This window comes from Phyllobates terribilis, unplaced genomic scaffold (genome assembly GCF_046119375.1).
Source record: "Phyllobates terribilis strain yellow unplaced genomic scaffold, ASM4611937v1 Scaffold_29__1_contigs__length_15306474, whole genome shotgun sequence".
NCBI classification, from domain to species: domain Eukaryota; kingdom Metazoa; phylum Chordata; class Amphibia; order Anura; family Dendrobatidae; genus Phyllobates; species Phyllobates terribilis.
The window spans coordinates 14,296,030-14,314,494 of record NW_027362789.1 but is presented as its reverse complement, the minus strand read 5'-3'; the positions used below and the strand labels follow the sequence as shown (position 1 = coordinate 14,314,494).

Below are 18,465 nucleotides of genomic sequence, written 5' to 3'. Positions count from 1 at the left end.
TTATGCCCCTTATGCAGGATGTATGATGCCCTCACACAGTGTAATGCCCCCATTATGCCCCTTTTGCAGGATGTATGATGCCCCCCACAGTGTAATGTCCCCATTATGCCCCTTATGCTGTATGTATGATGCCCCCACACAGTGTTAATGCCCCCATTATGCCCCTTATGCAGGATGTATGACGCCCCCCACAGTGTAATGCTCCCATTATGCCCATTATGCAGTATGTGTAATGCCCCCATTATGCCCCTTATGCAGTATGTATGATGCCCCCATTATGCCCCTTATCCAGTATGTATGATGCCCCCCACACAGTATAATGCCCCCATTATGCCCCTTATGCAGGATGTATGATGCCCCCACAGTGTAATGCCCCCATTATGCCCCTTATACAGTATGTATGATGCCCCCATTATGCCCCTTATGCAGGATGTATGATGCCCCACACAGTGTAATGCCCCCATTATGCCCCTTATGCAGGATGTATGATACCCCCACACAGTGTAATGCCCCCATTATGCCCCTTATGCAGGATGTATGATGCGCCCATTATGCCCCTTATGCAGTATGTATGATGTCCCCTCACAGTGTAATGCCCCCATTATGCCCCTTATGCAGGATGTATGATGCCCCCATTATGCCCCTTATGCAGGATGTATGATGCCCCCATTATGCCCCTTATGCTGGATGTATGATGCCCCCACACAGTGTAATGCCCCTTATGCAGGATGTATGATGCCCCCACACAGTGTAATGCCCCCATTATGCCCCTTCTGCAGTAGGTATGATGCCCCCACACAGTGTAATTCCCCTTATGCAGGATGTATGATGCCCTCACACAGTGTAATGCCCCCATTATGCCCCTTATGCAGGATGTATGATGCCCCCGCACAGTGTAATGCCCCCATTATGCCCCTTATGCAGGATGTATGATGCCCCCATTATGCCCCTTATGCAGGATGTATGATGCCCCCACACAGTGTAATGCCCCCATTATGCCCCTTATGCAGGATGTATGATGCCCCCATTATGCCCCTTATGCTGTATGTATGATGCCCCCACACAGTGTAATGCCCCTTATGCAGGATGTATGATGCCCCATTATGCCCCTTATGCAGGATGTATGATGCCCTCACACAGTGTAATGCCCCCAATATGCCCCTTATGCAGGATGTATGACGCCCCCCACAGTGTAATGCTCCCATTATGCAGTATGTGTAATGCCCCCATTATGCCCCTTATGCAGTATGTATGATGCCCCCATTATGCCCCTTATCCAGTATGTATGATGCCCCCCACACAGTATAATGCCCCCATTATGCCCCTTATGCAGGATGTATGATGCCCCCATTATGCCCCTTATACAGGATGCATGATGCCCCCACACAGTGTAATGCCCCCATTATGCCCCTTATGCAGGATGTATGATGCCCCCACACCGTGTAATGCCCCCATTATGCCCCATATGCAGTATGTATGATGCCCCCACACAGTGTAATGCCCCCATTATGCCCCTTATGCAGGATGTATGATGCCCCCACACAGTGTAATGCCCCCATTATGCCCCTTATGCAGGATGTATGATGCCCCCATTATGCCCCTTATGCTGGATGTATGATGCCCCCACACAGTGTAATGCCCCTTATGCAGGATGTATGATGCCCCCACACAGTGTAATGCCCCCATTATGCCCCTTATGCAGGATGTATGATGCCCCCACACAGTGTAATGCCCCCATTATGCCCCTTATGCAGGATGTATGATGCCCCCACACAGTGTAATGCCCCCATTATGCCCCTTATGCAGGATGTATGATGCCCCCATTATGCCCCTTATGCTGTATGTATGATGCCCCCACACAGTGTAATGCCCCTTATGCAGGATGTATGATGCCCCCACACAGTGTAATGCCCCCATTATGCCCCTTATGCAGGATGTATGATGCCCTCACACAGTGTAATGCCCCCTATATGCCCCTTTTGCAGGATGTATGATGCCCCCCACAGTGTAATGCCCCCATTATGCCCCTTATGCTGTATGTATGATGCCCCCACACAGTGTTAATGCCCCCATTATGCCCCTTATGCAGGATGTATGACGCCCCCCACAGTGTAATGCTCCCATTATGCCCCTTATGCAGTATGTATGATGCCCCCATTATGCCCCTTATCCAGTATGTATGATGCCCCCCACACAGTATAATGCCCCCATTATGCCCCTTATGCTGTATGTATGATGCCCCCCACACAGTGTAATGCCCCCATTATGTCCTTTATGCTGGATGTATGATCTCCCCACAGTGTAATGCCCCCATTATGCCCCTTATGCAGGATGTATGATGCCCCCACACAGTGTAATGCCCCTATTATGCCCCTTATGCAGGATGTATGATGCCCCCACACAGTGTGATGCCCCCATTATGCCCCTTATGCAGGATGTATGAAGCCATTACAGTGTAATGTTCCCGCATTAGCGCCTGAGGTCCTGCAGTTGGAATAATCCCTCTGGAAAATGGTTTTCCCTTTCCCTGCTCCCCTACATGTATACCCTTGAGCATGTATACAGGCATGTAGGGGAGCAGGCCTTACTAGATATTGAGGCTTTGTACAGTAATATACCACATGAGGATGGTATCAGAGGAGTAAAACATTTCTTGAAATCAAGATCAATAGAGTGTAGCAGACATAATGACTTCATGGAGGATCTTCTAAAATTCACTCTTACTCATAACTTCTTTCTTTTTGACAGGAAGTACTTCCACCAGCTCAGGGGTACTGCGATGGGGAGCCTCTGTGCCCCCTCATATGCTAACTTATCCCTGAACTGGTGGGAGGAATCCACAATATTCAGGGATGATCATAAGTGATGTGATCCATATATTGGGGTATGGTACAAATATATTGATGACATTTTTATCACCTGGTCAGGGACGAGTGAACAATCTTTTGAATTTGTCAGGGAATTCCACAGCACTTTACAATTTTAGGGGGGACTTATACTGACAATACAGAATTTACAGAATAAGCATAACTCAGATGTTAAAAGGAGTGAGGGCCCTGCTCACAAGCTTACAGTCTATAAGGAAATAGGGGAGACACAAAAGGCACAATGTACATATATTGTATATATACTGCCTGAATATACTAAATACGGTAAGTACATAACACTACATGAAGTGATCACCAGCCAGTATGTGTACAGTACAGACAGAGGCTATTCAGTGCATGGATGGTATGAGCATGATTTTGAAGAAAATTTTAATATGGGCCAAACTGGGACAGTTAGATAAGTGTGTTGAGGTGATAGGCCAGTCTAAATAAAAGAGTTTTTACGGCACGCTTAAAACTGTGGGTATTGGGAATTAATCAAATTGTCCTGGGTAGTGCATTCCAAAGAATTGGTGCAGCATGCGAGAAATCTTGGAGACGGGAGTGGGAGATTCGGATTATGGAGGATTTTAGCTTTAAGTCATTAGCAGAACAGAGGGCACTGGTAGGGTGGTAGACTGAGACGAGGGAGGAGATGTAGAGTGGTGCTGAATCGTGGATAGCTTTGTGGGTAAGAGCAATAAGTTTATATTGAACTCTGTATTGGATGAGCAATCAGTGCAATGACTGGCACAGGGAAGAAACATCGTTGTATCGGTAGGTGAGGAATATGACCCTGACAGCTGCGTTCAGGACGGATTGGAGAGGGGAAAGTTTAGAAAGAGGGAGACCGATAAGTAAAGAGTTGCAATAGTCCAGACGAGAATGAATAAGAGCTACAGTAAGAGTTTTTACAGAGTCAAAGGTAAGAAAATTTCTGATTCTAGAGATGTTTTTGAGGTGTAGAAGACACGAGCGAGCGAGTGATTTGATATGAGGAGTGAAGGAAAGATCTGAATCAAGTATGACCCCAAGACAGCGGGCATGTTGCTGGCGAGTAATGATGGAGTCACAAACAGAAATGGCAATATCGGGCACAGGTAGGTTAGTGGAGGGAGGAAATCCGAGTAGTTCAGTTTATGACAGATTCAATTTTAGATAGACGGAGGGCATAGTGTTAGAGACAGCGGAAAGACAATCACTGGTATTTTGTAATAATGCAGGAGTGATGTCCGGAGAAGAGGTGTATAATTGGGTGTCATCGGCATAGAGATGGTACTGAAAACCGAATCTGCTGATTGTTTGTCCAATAGAAGCGGTATATAAGTAGAAAAGAAGGGTGTCTAGGACTGATCCTTGAGGAACCCCGACAATAAGGGGAAGGGGAGAAGAAGAGAAGCCAACAAAAGACACAGTGAAGGAGCGCTCAGAGAGGTAGATCCACAGTGTCGAATGCTGCAGAGAGATCCAGGAGAATCAGCAGGGAGTAGTGACCATTAGATTTGGCTGTTAGTTGATCATTAGAAACTTTAGTGAGTGCAGTTTCAGTAGAATGTTAGTTATCTGAGAGATAGCGGATTAGACAGGAGTGGACCAGTCCTTCCAGGAGTTTAGAGATAAAGGGAAGATTGAAAACAGGTCTGTAGTTAACAGCACAGTTCTGGTCGAGGGATGTTTTTTTAAGTAATGGATGTATGCTGGCGTGTTTAAAAAAGGAGGGAAAAAATAATAGATGAGAGGTAGAGGTTTAATATTTTAGTTAGGTGAGTAGTGACAGCTGGAGAAAGGGACTGAAGGAGATGTGAGGGAATAGGGTCACTGGTGCAGGTGGTAGAGCGAGAGGAAGAAAGGAGCCTTTTCGCTTCTTCTTCCGTGACTGGTTCGAAGTCAGAAAATGAGCAAGATGCAGTGTGGGAGGGAGGAGTATGCATAACATTTGGGGATTGAGAGAAAATTTCCTATCGAATATGGTCAATTTTTTCTTTTAAATAATTGGCCAGATCGTCAGTGCTGAGGTTGGTGGTTGGGGCCTGTGCTGTTTGATTAAGGAAGGAGTGAAAAGTGTCAAACAGGTGTTTAGGATTATTGGACCATGAGATGATTAGGTTGTTAAAGTAGGTTTGTTTGGAGAGGTGAAGGGCGGAGTTATAGGTTTTAAGCATAAATTTATAATGGAGGAAATCTTCGGCCAGATTAGATTTTGTCCACAGCCGTTTGGCACACCTGGCGCACCACTGGAGAAAACGTGTTTGCAGCGTGTTCCAGGGTTGTCGCCGTCTGTGCCGAGTTGTTCTCTGTGTAGGAGGTGCAGCTTCATCCAGGGCGCATTGCAATATTTTGTTATAATGCTTCAGTGCAAAGTCAGGGCATGAGAGGGAGGAGATTGGGGCCAATGATGATTGCAACGTTTGGGGCCGGCCGCGACCAATCAGCGATATTGGCGCCAAATTTAAACAACGCTCTGCACAGAGGTCAGCGGCGGTGCTAGCTGGCAGTACAAGTACCCCGACCGGCGGCGCGGCTGACCTCCATGCTGCTAACGTCGTGAGGTCAGCGGCTTGGCCCGCTGATCTCTCGACGGCAAGTGTGAAAGGAGGACCGGGGAGCGCCGCCGCCGGTCGGGATACTTCGGCTGCTAGCAGCCGCCCATCTCCCGGCTGCTCGCAGCTTAAGTACCCGCACAGCCAGCGCCGGTGCCCGGTCCTCACCATTACGGTTCGCCGGCGGCCGCGACCAATCTGCGATATTGGCGCCAAATTTAAACACCGCTCTGCTGATTGGTCGCGGCTGCCGGCCGCGATCAATCAGCGATTTTGGCGCCAAATTTAAACACGCTCTCCAGTCCTCACTAACACGGTTCGCTGATTGGCCGTGGCCGGCTTCCGCGACCAATCAGCGATATTGGCGCCAAATTTAAACACGGCTCTGCTGATTGGTCACGGCCGCCGGCTGCGATCAATGAGCGATTTTGGCGCCAAATTTAAACACTGCTATGCTGATTGCGCCTGGTCGGCGGCATACATGTTCTAGAATACCAGATGCGTTAGAATCGGGCCACCATCTAGTCTACCATAAACCTTCAAGGACTAATAAACTATTGAAGTGGGATAACCACCACCCCTATCCCCATGAAAAGAGGAATACCCAAGGGCCGATTTTTACGGGTGAAAAGGTACTGCTCAAATGTCACAGATTTTAATATACAGGCAATAGACCTGAACACCAGATAAAGGGTGCTCGTGGTACATTTTGGATTCCGCATCATTGCAGAAAAATGGTCTTATCCATCAGCTTATCTTTTTCTCATTCAGATCTCTAAAATACCGGATCCTCTCAGTGAAGATTGTCTATATAAGAAAATTTTCCTGATTTATCCAGGAAAATGATAGACAAGATGGTGGAGAGGATATTACACCTCACCCTAGAGATCCTCTTCCGGCTTACTGGAGAGGTGAGAGATTCTGATGACGTCACATTACATCATTCTTATCTATGGGAATAACAGATGGACAGAACTGGAAAGGTGAGGACTCTGGAAATGTCTGTAGTGAGATTTATTACTGTGTCTCTCCATAACCAGGATTACACAGTAGTGAAGAAGACCTCTAGTGAGCGCTCTCAGGACCCTGTGTCTGAGGGATGGGGAAGACCACAGAGCCCAATCACAGGGCCTCCACCTCACCCCCTGATACATGAGGACATCAATGACCAGAAGATCCTAGAACTCGCCTACAAGATGATTGAGCTGCTGACTGGAGAGGTGACACTGCTGGAAATCATGGGACTTTATACAGTAACGCTATGGAGTGATTGGATGCATGACTGTATCTTTGTATGTGTCAGGTTCCTATAAGGTGTCAGGATGTCGCTGTCTATTTCTCAATGGAGGAATGGGAGTATTTAGAGGGACACAAAGATCTGTACAGGGACATCATGATGGAGGTTCCCCAGCCCCTCACATCACCAGGTAATAGACAGGACTAAATACACACGGCCTATAATTATCTGTATGTAAAGAATGAATTCAGTCCCTGTATGTGTTTCCTCCAGATCTATCCAGTAAGAGGACAACACCAGAGAGATGTCCCCGTCGTCGTCTTCCACAGAACTGTAAACAAGAAGATCCCAATGTTCCTCAGGATCATCAGGTAGATGGAGAGAAGGTATCATCATCTCCCCTATGATGTGTAGACGGCTGTGAAGGTCATGTCTTCAGTTTTGTTTTATCCACCATTATTATGTTCTATATTTGTGTCATGAGAACGGTGGAGATAACAGGATTAGAGCCGATCAAACTTGTGACTTCTCCATCTGTCTTTGACTTTTATAATATTTCTTTCAGGGTGAAGATCTGACCCATATTAATATTACAGATACATATGTGAGGGGTGATGAGCGGTGTAAAGAGGAGATTCCTACATATGAGTACCCAGGTGAGTAGTAACCACTAAATGCAGAGAAGTCACAGATTCTTCTCAGTCACCGGCTGTGGCTTCTTTATCAGTGGTGTAGTGCGGCCATATCACAATCATGTGATCACCATTTTGCCGCTAGTCCACAACATTCTCCTCCGTCCAAAAATATTCAGATTACTTTGTGTAATTGTGAAAGCCCTTTTCTGTAGCACTTACAACCTGGAGGATCCACCTACACCCTGGGATTAGGAGACGCTGACCGTTACCTGCCCAGGTCTGTAAACTATAAAGCCAAATGACAGCGTACTTAGAATGTGCTGACAAGTGAGAAAATCACTTGAAGAAAAATATTATGATGGGTCTGTAAGAGAAAGCGGAGGATAATGATGCTGTTGGCTTCCTAGATCCCTGATATCTTATTAGATGAATCTACCTTCTCTCCCTTCTGTGCTGCTGAATGTGCTCATATGGTCCCTACAAGACCAGGTCCAGTCTTTCTGGCCAAACTTCACTTTTATGATCGACAAAATTAAATGTGCAGTGAGGCCAAGTGTGAATTTCTGTACAATAACAACAGAGTTTCCCTTTATCCTGACTTTTCAACTTCTTTTAAAACCAGCTAACTTCAAACAGGATTGTGATAAACTACATGAAAAACATTACACCTGTGCCATGATATATCTCTAAGTTGTGCGTGGCTGATGGCTGTAATATACATTTATTCACGCCTGCAGGAGATGTGTTGGCTCGAGCCCTGGTTTTATGGATTCACTCCACGTCATAAATAGAATTGAGCGAATTTCAAATTCAGGTTCGTGTTCGGGGTTCCGACTTGTTCGCGCCAAATGGTCCACCATAAATGAGTGCAACTCCAGTTTAGTGTTGGATTTCTCCCTTCATACATACATTGTTGTTGGGGATGTTACATGTTTTTATATTCTTTTTTAGTTCATTCTGTATGATAGTTTCATTGTGATGGGATCGGCCTGCCTCACTTATGTGACGCTGTAACTCCCTGGTAGTCTTTCAAATAGATGTCCATTGCCTCTTCCAAATGCCCGAGATCTAAATTTAAGACACCTCCGCTCTGCACTATTATAAAAAGTTCACTTTAAATGTCTAATATTTCTTCTCATCTGACAGAATATATTGTCCCTTACGATAGTTTAGATTGCCAAGAGCCACTGAGCCCCATACTCTAATTACCACAGAGAGGTTTCACCACTAGTTACTCATTTTTCTCTGTTCAGTTTGATCATTTCAGTAGATGTTTTATTGTCTATAGTCACAGTTTTTGACTTTAGAAATCCTCTGCTTTAACCTCTTCCCGCACCCAGTTTCTGTTCCTAATCAGGGCCCATTTTTCAAATCTGACATGTGTCACTTTATGTGGTGATAACTCTGGAATTCTTCACAAAAGATAATAGGAAACAAATGAACCTTACAAATTATTTTCCAACTTCTCTTGATCCCCCTATATACGGTTGTACACTACTGTCTGGGCACATGGCAGGTTAAGAAGAGAAGGAGCGCCATTTAGATATTAGGAATGCAGATTTTGCTGGAATAGTTCGCAGACACAATGTATTGGGGACGCTGTTCATGGTCACCTGGCAGCTCAAAAGATGGCTACCACAAACAGGCTTGTCTTATCTACCCGGTTTACTGATTTCACAAATTACTTTGCTCATCACCATTTAACCCCTCTACGTGGATCTGGAGTTACACAGAGACCCCTAGGCTTGGGCCATGGTGTTAACTGCTGTTCTCTGGAGCAAGATTGAAAGAAGAATAGTCAGGTAGCCGGGTCAGAACCAAGAGGATAGAGAAAATACAAAATTAGAAGACACAAGAGTAGTCAGTACACGGGCCGAGGTCACAACAGAAACAAATGCACAAGCCGGGAGCTGATCACAGATGACTGAACCAGAGGAGAACAAGGCTGTATCTGGCAGCTTCCGGCAATATGCTTCCAGCTTTAGTAGGGTGCGGTGCTTTCCAAATGGCTGAAGCTGGGAGCAGATTACTCCAGCTGGACAACACACACCCATACTGCCAGACTGGATGGTACTTCAGGTCCCAGGCACCCTAATCTTAGTGGCTGCGTAGAGCCTGCACCGCCCAGAGCTTCTGGTTCTGACGTCTCCTCCATGACCAGCGCTGCCTGCAGAATGAATAAGGTGGCTCCTGGTGACAGAAGCAGACGTCACACAAGTTGAAGCAGGAGGAGAAGTAGATGTCCCAGATGAGATGGGACACACCTTTTTCAGAAGTCGTAATATGACAAAATGGCGGAAAACCAGAGCAGTAGAAATCCCCATAAAGTGACTCCATTTTGGAAATTATAACCCTCAGTGAATTAAGCTATAGGAGTAGTGACTATTTTGACTCCACAGTCGCTTTCCAGAAATTACCACGCAATGGACGTTGGAGAGTGAAAATTGCAAATGGGCTAGTTTATTACCCAACACATAGTGCCCAGATTGTGCTCCAGGAGATACACACCGTAAATTAAGTGGGTTCTTCTCATTATAGTAAAACCAAATACATGGATGCTAAATGTGGTTTAGGCACATAAACTACTGCAAAGCTCAGAAGCAAGGGGGAGATCTGACTTTGGGGGAGCGGATATTGCTGGATTGGTTTATGGAAGCCATGTTGCTTTTCAAGAGCCTTTGAGCCACTAATAATGTGGAAACCTCTGTTATTCCATTGACAGATGATGGATCTGAGTGGGGACTTGTTTTTTTGTGAGATGAGGAGAAGTTTTTATTGGTATTGTTTTCGCCTACATAACATTGGTGGCTTTTTATTCCATATTTGGGAGGCAGAATGAAAAAACAGTTGAACACCACGCTCCACTGCTCCATTCTATGAGGTTTTCTATTAGACTGTGAACTGTTATTGTCCTGGTGAATACGTGAATTTTTTTTATATAACTTGCCTTTTTTTACAGACAGTTTAAGTAGAAATGTTCAAAAATATAAAATTCAAGGATTTTTTATTAAAAAATAATAATTGGTTTTATTCTTAGCAGATGACTGTACCAGGAGATCAGTGGGAGAGCTGACATCTTCAGTTTTCAAATCAGATAATTTTGAGATCTCACAGGATACAATTGAAGTGAATGCCATTACTCCAGATTTACCATCATCCCTTCACAACAAAGATCAATCATCTGATCCTATGAAACAGGTTCTGTCTTCTGATTCATTACCGACTACTAAGGAAAATCAAAGTCACAAAATAAACATTAAAAAACAAATTGCCCCTAAAGCAAAGAAGCCATTTTCACGTTCAGAATATAGAAATAGTTTTCCCCTCAAAAAGTCTTTTCTTAAACCTCAAAAAATTCACACAGCGAAGAATAGATTTTCTTGTTCCAAGTGTGGGAGATGTTTTAATCAGAAATCAGATTTTGTTAGGCACCTGAGAACTCACACAGGGGAGAAGCCATTTTCCTGTTCAGAATGTGGGAAATGTTTTGTACAGGAATCAAATCTTATTAAACATCAGAGAACTCACACAGGGGAGAAGCCTTTTTCATGTTCAGAATGTGGGAACTGTTTTACATTGCAATCAACGCTTATCGAACATCAGAAAACTCACACAGGGGAGAAGCCATTTTCATGTTTCGAATGTGGGAAATATTTTGCAAAGAAATCAACTCTTATCGCACATCAGAGAACTCACACAGGGGAGAAGCCATTTTCCTGTTCAGAATGTGGGAAATGTTTTACACAGAAATCAAATCTTATCAAACATCAGAGAATTCACACAGGGGAGAAGCCATTTTCCTGTTCAGAATGTGGGAAATATTTTACAGAGAAATCAACTCTTATAAACCATCAGAGAACTCACACAGGAGAGAAGCCATTTTCCTGTTCAGAATGTGGGAAATGTTTTACAGAGAAATCAAATCTTATCACACATCAGAGCACTCACACAGGGGAGAAGCCATTTTCCTGTTCAGAATGTGGAAAATGTTTTAACCAGAAATCTAGTTTTCTTAAGCACCAGAGAAACCACACAGAGGAGAAGCCATTTTCCTGTTCAGAATGTGGGAAATATTTTACAGAGAAATCAACTCTTATCAACCATCAGAGAACTCACACAGGAGAGAAGCCATTTTCCTGTTCAGAATGTGGGAAATGTTTTAAAGAGAAATCAAATCTTATTGTACATCAGAGAACTCACACAGGGGAGAAGCCATTTTCATGTTCAGAATGTGGGAAATATTTTACAGTGAAATCAACTCTTATCAACCATCAGAGAACTCACACAGGAGAAAAGCCATTTTCCTGTTCAGAATGTGGGAAATGTTTTACAGAGAAATCAAGTCTTACCAAACATCAGAGAACTCACACAGGGGTGAAGCCTTTTTCATGTTCAAAATGTGGGAAATGTTATAACCAGAAAGTGCATCTTGATAACCACTGGACAATCCACACAGGGGAGAATGCCGCAACTACACCCAACTAATTTCTGTACAGACTAGAAAGGCCCTAGCTGTACAACTAAAAACGCCACCGCAGACCTAACTAACTAATAAGCCATTGAGGAGTTTCTCACACCTCCTGAGGAACCAGAGGGGAGGCTTCAACACACTCTAAACAAGGGGAAAGGAAAGTGTGAAGTAAAATACGAAAACTCTGAGTGAGAAACAAAAACACATTCATATAGGGCAATTAAGGCAAGCTAAGGAGAACCAAAAATAAAAGGAACAAGTATAATCTCCCAGAAACCTAACATTGTTAGAATGAAAAGGTACTGGGAGGGAAAGCAAACTGACTGGGAGGATTAGTTTCACCTTTGTGGTGAAACTTATAAAATACATCCTCACCAACTGTAAATGTAAACCTGTCCATTTATAATGACCATGGACAAGATAAAGATTCCCAACTCACATCAGGACCACAAGATCCCAGGTACTTTCAGCTGCATCACAATGAATTTAATTATATGTACCAAATGTCCAACTGGGGGTCTGTATGTAGGGGAGACAGGGTAAAACCTTAAAACAAGGATGAATTCTCATCGCCACACAATAAAAGAATAGATCTACTTGTGGCCAAACATTTTTACGGCCACAACTGCTTCTCCCTCTCCCATACTGATAGTTCTGCTTCACGTCACTTGTCTTATCTATTGCATTATTCCTGTGCCCTGTTGTGTATAAATATGTGACTCTTCAGATTTTGTTATACTATGTCTGATGAAGAGACCTGAGTAGTCTTGAAAGCTTGAAATTTCTTACCTTTTAATGGCTAACTGAAAAGATGGTATCAACCACTGATTACTCTCAAATTTTAATATTTTTCTCCATACAGCAATTTTAAGATCTCTCCACAGGTGTTCAATGGGATTTAGATCTTGATTCATTGCTGGTCAGAACTCTCCAGCACTTTGTTTCCATCCATTTTCTGGGTGCTTTTTGAAGTATGTTTGGGGTCATTGTCATGCTGGAAGTCCCATGACCTAGGACGCAAACCCAGCTTTCTGACACTAGTCACTACATTGTGCCCCAAAACCCTTTGCTAATCTTCAGATTTCATGATGCCTTGCACACAGTCAAGGTACCTGACCAGAGGCTGCAAAACAACCCCATAACATTTTTGAAGCTCCAACATATTTGACTGTATGTGTTGTAAATTTATTGATTATGTTGCGCACCTTGGACATAGGAATATCCGGATCTCTAAAGATGGACTTATAACTAGAGATGAGCGGTGTTCGACTAGAACTGTTCGCCAATCTCAAATTCGAGCTGTTTTGGGCGGTGTTCGAGTTGTTCGACGAACCCGAACGATTTGCAAAAAATTCGGCTGTTCGAGGTTATGTTCGATAACTGTTCGTGCACCAAAAGCGTGTCCTGCATGTCTGGCGCTATTTAGAGCACCAATCATGCAGGGATTGTCTGCCACTCACTGTAATGCCACAGCCATGGTGGTTGTCGCATTACAGTGATTGCCCAAATCGATGGGAACAGTGCTCACAGTGAAACATGAAAAGCCGGCAATTCAGCAGCGGCATACACCGGTACCCGACAATTTAGAACAGAAAGAATAGAGAATCACACATAGATTAGATAGATAGAAACATGTCAGTCACACATATAAGAAGCACAGTGACAGTGTTGCTTACTGTACTTCTCATTTAGTGTAAAGGATTTATCAAAAAAAATAATAGTGTTTTCATGCACCGTCTCTTTAAAAAAGCCGGCCGGCAATTCAGCATCTGTACCCGACAATTTAGAATAGAAGGAATAGAGAATCACACATAGATTAGATAGATAGAAACATGTCAGCCACATATATACGAAGTACAGTGACAGTGTTGCTTACTGTACTTGTCATTTAGTGTAAAGGATTTATTAAAAAATATAATAGTGTTTTCGTGCACCGTCTCTTTAAAAAAGCCGGCCGGCAATTCAGCAGCGGTCCCCGACAATTTATAACAGACAGAATAGAGCTTCACACATAGATTAGATAGATAGAAACATGTCAGTCACATATATATGAAGTACTGTGACAGTGTTGCTTACTGTACTTGTCATTTACTGCAAAGGATTTATTAAAAAAAATAATAGTGTTTTCATGCACCGTCTCTTTAAAAAAGCCGGCCGGCAATTCAGCATCTGTACCCGACAATTTATAACAGACAGAATAGAGCTTCACACATAGATTAGATAGATAGAAACATGTCAGTCACATATATAATAAGTACAGTGACAGTGTTGGTTACTGTACTTGTCATTTAGTATTAAAATAAAGGATTTATTATTTAAAAAAATTGGCGTGGGGTTCCCCGTAATTTTAGTCTCTAGCGGAGGTTAAGCAGACAGCTGGGGCAGATGTTTGAAGCCTGGGAAGGGGGTAATACCCACGGAGCTTCCCAGACTACTAATATCAGCCCCCAGCTAAATACCTAGCCTTTACTAGCTATTAAAATGGGGGACCCCCCAAAAAAATGACGTTGGGTCCCCCCTAATTTAATAGCTAGCAAAGGCTAGGCAGACAGCTGGGGGCTGATATTAATAGCCCAGGAAGGGAACCATGAATATTGGCCCCCTCCCAGGCTAGAAACACCAGCCGTCAGCCGCCCCAGAAATGGCGCATCCATAGGATGCGCCAATTCTGGCACTTAGCCTCGCTCTTCCACGCTGCCCTGGTGCGGTGGCAGGGGGTAATAGGGTTGGGGTTGATGTCAGCTTATAATGCCAGCTGACATCAAGCCCAGGTTAGTAATGGAGAGGCGTCTATAAGACACCCCCATTACTAATCCCATAGTCAAAGTTAAAAGAAAACACAAACACCCAGAATAAAGTCCTTTAATTGAAATAAAGACACATTCCTTTATTGTTCTAAATTAAACCATACTTACCGTCACGCCCATTCCAGCTGAAGCCAACGATCTCCTGCAATAAAAGAAAAATAATAAAGCAACCTCATCCTTACCTTTCCATGGTTCCCACGACAGCTTCAGCTCTGCTACATCGAGATAACAGGCTGGACCGCAGCAGAACGCTGCCATCCAGCCTGTCATCCCGCAGACACTGAGAAGCGCAGGCATGCTTGCGCTCTGCAGTGTCTGGCTGTGACGGCATAAAGATGAGACGAGTTCATGTCCAATGAACTCGGCGCACCTCATGCACGTCACTGACAGCGTGGGAGAATTCTCCTGCACTCAGCACTTCAGCGTGAGAATTCTCCCACGCTGTCAGTGACGTGCATGAGGTCAGCTGAGTTCATTGGACATGAATGAGCTCACCTCATGCACGTCACTGACAGCGTGGGAGAATTCTCACGCTGTAGCGCTGAGTGCAGGAGAATTTTCCCACGCTGTCAGTGACGTGCATGAGGTGAGCTGAGATCATTGGACATGAATGAGCTCACCTCATGCACGTCACTGACAGCGTGGGAAAATTCTCCTGCACTCAGCGCTTCAGCGTGAGAATTTTCCCACGCTGTCAGTGACGTGCATGAGGTGCGCCGAGTTCATTGGACATGAGCTTGTCTCATCTTTATGCCGTCACAGCGAGACACTGAGGAGCGCAAGCATGCCTGCGCTTCTGAGTGTCCGCGGGATGACAGGCTGGATGGCAGCGTTCTGCTGCGGTCCAGCCTGTCATCTCGATGTAGCAGAGCTGAAGCTGTCGTGGGAACCATGGAAAGGTAAGGATGAGGTTGCTTTATTATTTTACTTTTATTGCAGAAGACATTGGCTTCAGCTGGAATGCGCGTGACGGTAAGTATGGTTTAATTTAGAACAATAAAGAATTGTGTGTTTATTTCAATTAAAGGACTTTATTCTGGGTGTTGTGTTTTTTTAAATACTTTACTAGAAATTCATGGTGGTCATGTCTAATATTGGCGTGACCCCATGAATTTCGGGCTTAGGGCCAGCTGATAATGCCAAGCTGGCCTTAACCCCTTTATTACCCAGTGAGCCACCGCACCAGGGCCCTGGATGAGTTGGGTACAGCGCCAGAAGATGGCGCTTCTATGAACGCGCCATTTTCCGGGGCGGCTGCGGACTGCAATATGCAGCGGGTGGGGTCCAGAAAGCTTGGGCCTCCCTGCGCTGCAGATTCCAGCCCCCAGCTGCCTAGTTGTACCTGGCTGGGCACAAAAATAGGGCGAAGCCCCACGCATTTTTTTTTTTAATTATTTCATGAAATTCATGGAATAATTAAGAAAAAAAGGGCTTCCCTATATTGTTGTGTCCAACCAGGTACAAATAGGCAGCTGGTGGTTGGGGGCAGCCCGTCCCTGCCTGCTGTACCTGGCTGGACACAAATATAGTGCGAAGCCCCACGTCAATTTTTTTTTAATTATTTCATGAAATAATTTTTTTAAAAAAGGGCTTCCCTATATTGTTGTGTCTGGCCAGGTACAAATAGGCAGCTGGTGGTTGGGGGCAGCCCGTTCCTGCCTGCTGTACCTGACTGGACACAAATATAGGGCGAAGCCCCACGTCAATTTTTTTTAAATTATTTCAGGAAATTCATGAAATAATGAAAAAAAAATTGATGTGGGGCTTCGCCCTATATTTGTGTCCAGTCAGGTACAGCAGGCAGGAACGGGCTGCTCCCAACCACCAGCTGCCTATTTGTACCTAGCCGGACACAACAATATAGGGAAGCCCTTTTTTTCTTAATTATTCCATGAATTTCATGAATTTAAAAAAAAAATACGTGGAGCTTCGCCCTATTTTTGTGTCCAGCCAGGTACAACTAGGCAGCTGGGGGCTGGAATCTGCAGCGCAGGGAGGCCCAATCTTTCTGGGCCCCACCCGCTGCAAATTGCAGTCCGCAGCCGCCCCGAAAAATGGCGCGTTCATAGAAGCGCCATCTTCTGGCGCTGTACCCAACTCATCCAGGGCCCTGGTGCGGTGGCTCACTGGGTAATAAAGGGGTTAAGGCCAGCTTGGCATTATCAGCTGGCCCTAAGCCCGAAATTCATGGGGTCACGCCAATATTAGACATGACCACCATGAATTTCTAGTAAAGTATTTAAAAAAAACACAAACACCCAGAAAAAAGTCCTTTAATTGAAATAAACACACAATTCTTTATTGTTCTAAATTAAACCATACTTACCGCCACGCCCATTCCAGCTGAAGCCAATGATCTCCTGCAATAAAAGTAAAATAATAAAGCAACATCATCCTTACCTTTCCATGGCTCCCACGACAGCTTCAGCTCTGCTACATCGAGATGACAGACTGGACCGCAGCAGAACGCTGCCATCCAGCCTGTCATCCCGCAGACACTGAGAAGCGCAGGCATGCTTGCGCTACTCAGTGTCTGGCTGTGACGGCATCCAGATGAGCCGAGGTCATGTCCAATGAACTCGGCTCACCTCATGCACGTCACTGACAGCGTGGGAAAATTCTCACGCTGAAGCGCTGAGTGCAGGAGAATTTTCCCACGCTGTCAGTGACGTACATGAGGTGAGCCGAGTTCATTGTCGGCTCATCTGGATGCCGTCACAGTCAGACACTGAGGAGCGCAAGCATGCCTGCGCTTCTCAGTGTGTGCGGCATGGCAAGCTGGATGGCAGCGTTCTGCTGCGGTCCAGCCTGTCATCTCGATGTAGCAGAGCTGGAGCTGTCCTGGGAACCATGGAAAGGTAAGGATGAGGTTGCTTTATTATTTTTCTTTTATTGCAGGAGATCGTTGGCTTCAGCTGGAATGGGCGTGATGGTAAGTATGGTTTAATTTAGAACAATAAAGAATTGTGTCTTTATTTCAATTAAAGGACTTTATTCTGGGTGTTTGTGTTTTTTTTTTAACTTTGACTATGGGGTTAGTAATGGGGGTGTCTTATAGACGCCTCTCCATTACTAACCTGGGCTTGATGTCAGCTGGCATTATAAGCTGACATCAACCCCAACCCTATTACCCCCTGCCACCGCACCAGGGCAGCGTGGAAGAGCGAGGCTAAGTGCCAGAATTGGCGCATCCTATGGATGCGCCATTTCTGGGGCGGCTGAGGGCTGGTGTTTCTAGCCTGGGAGGGGGCCAATATTCATGGCTCCCTTCCTGGGCTATTAATATCAGCCCCCAGCTGTCTGCCTAGCCTTTGCTAGCTATTAAATTAGGGGGGACCCCACGTCATTTTTTTGGGGGGGTCCTCCATTTTAATAGCTAGTAAAGGCTAGGTATTCAGCTGGGGGCTGATATTAGTAGCCTGGGAAGCTCCGTGGGTATTACCCCCTTCCCAGGCTTCAAACATCTGCCCCAGCTGTCTGCTTAACCTCCGCTAGAGACTAAAATTACGGGGAACCCCACGCCAATTATTTTTAATAATAAATCCTTTATTTTAATACTAAATGACAAGTACAGTAACCAACACTGTCACAGTACTTCATATATATGTGACTGACATGTTTCTATCTATCTAATCTATGTGTGAAGCTCTATTCTGTCTGTTATAAATTGTCGGGTACAGATGCTGAATTGCCGGCCGGCTTTTTTAAAGAGACGGTGCATGAAAACACTATTATTTGTTTTAATAAATCCTTTGCAGTAAATGACAAGTACAGTAAGCAACACTGTCACAGTACTTCATATATATGTGACTGACATATTTCTATCTATCTAATCTATGTGTGAAGCTCTATTCTGTCTGTTATAAATTGTCGGGTACCGCTGCTGAATTGCCGGCCAGCTTTTTTAA

At 44.7% G+C, this 18,465-nt stretch overlaps 2 protein-coding genes across 2 annotated transcripts in view; one reads left to right on the top strand and one right to left on the bottom strand.

Moving 5' to 3' along the window:
- Positions 1-12,395, top strand: part of LOC141178672 (uncharacterized) — a 43,711-nt gene extending 31,316 nt beyond the window's left edge. The window contains exons 5-9 of the mRNA XM_073660560.1: positions 6,448-6,627; positions 6,711-6,834; positions 6,918-7,015; positions 7,210-7,300; positions 10,317-12,395. Of these exons, the coding sequence (XP_073516661.1) occupies positions 6,448-6,627; positions 6,711-6,834; positions 6,918-7,015; positions 7,210-7,300; positions 10,317-11,764 (1,941 nt within the window). The 3' untranslated portion in view covers positions 11,765-12,395. The remainder of the gene's footprint in view (positions 1-6,447; positions 6,628-6,710; positions 6,835-6,917; positions 7,016-7,209; positions 7,301-10,316) is intronic.
- LOC141178644 (uncharacterized) overlaps positions 1-18,465 on the bottom strand; it is a 1,052,471-nt gene that overhangs the window by 787,634 nt on the left and 246,372 nt on the right. The gene's annotated exons all lie outside the window — the stretch shown is intronic.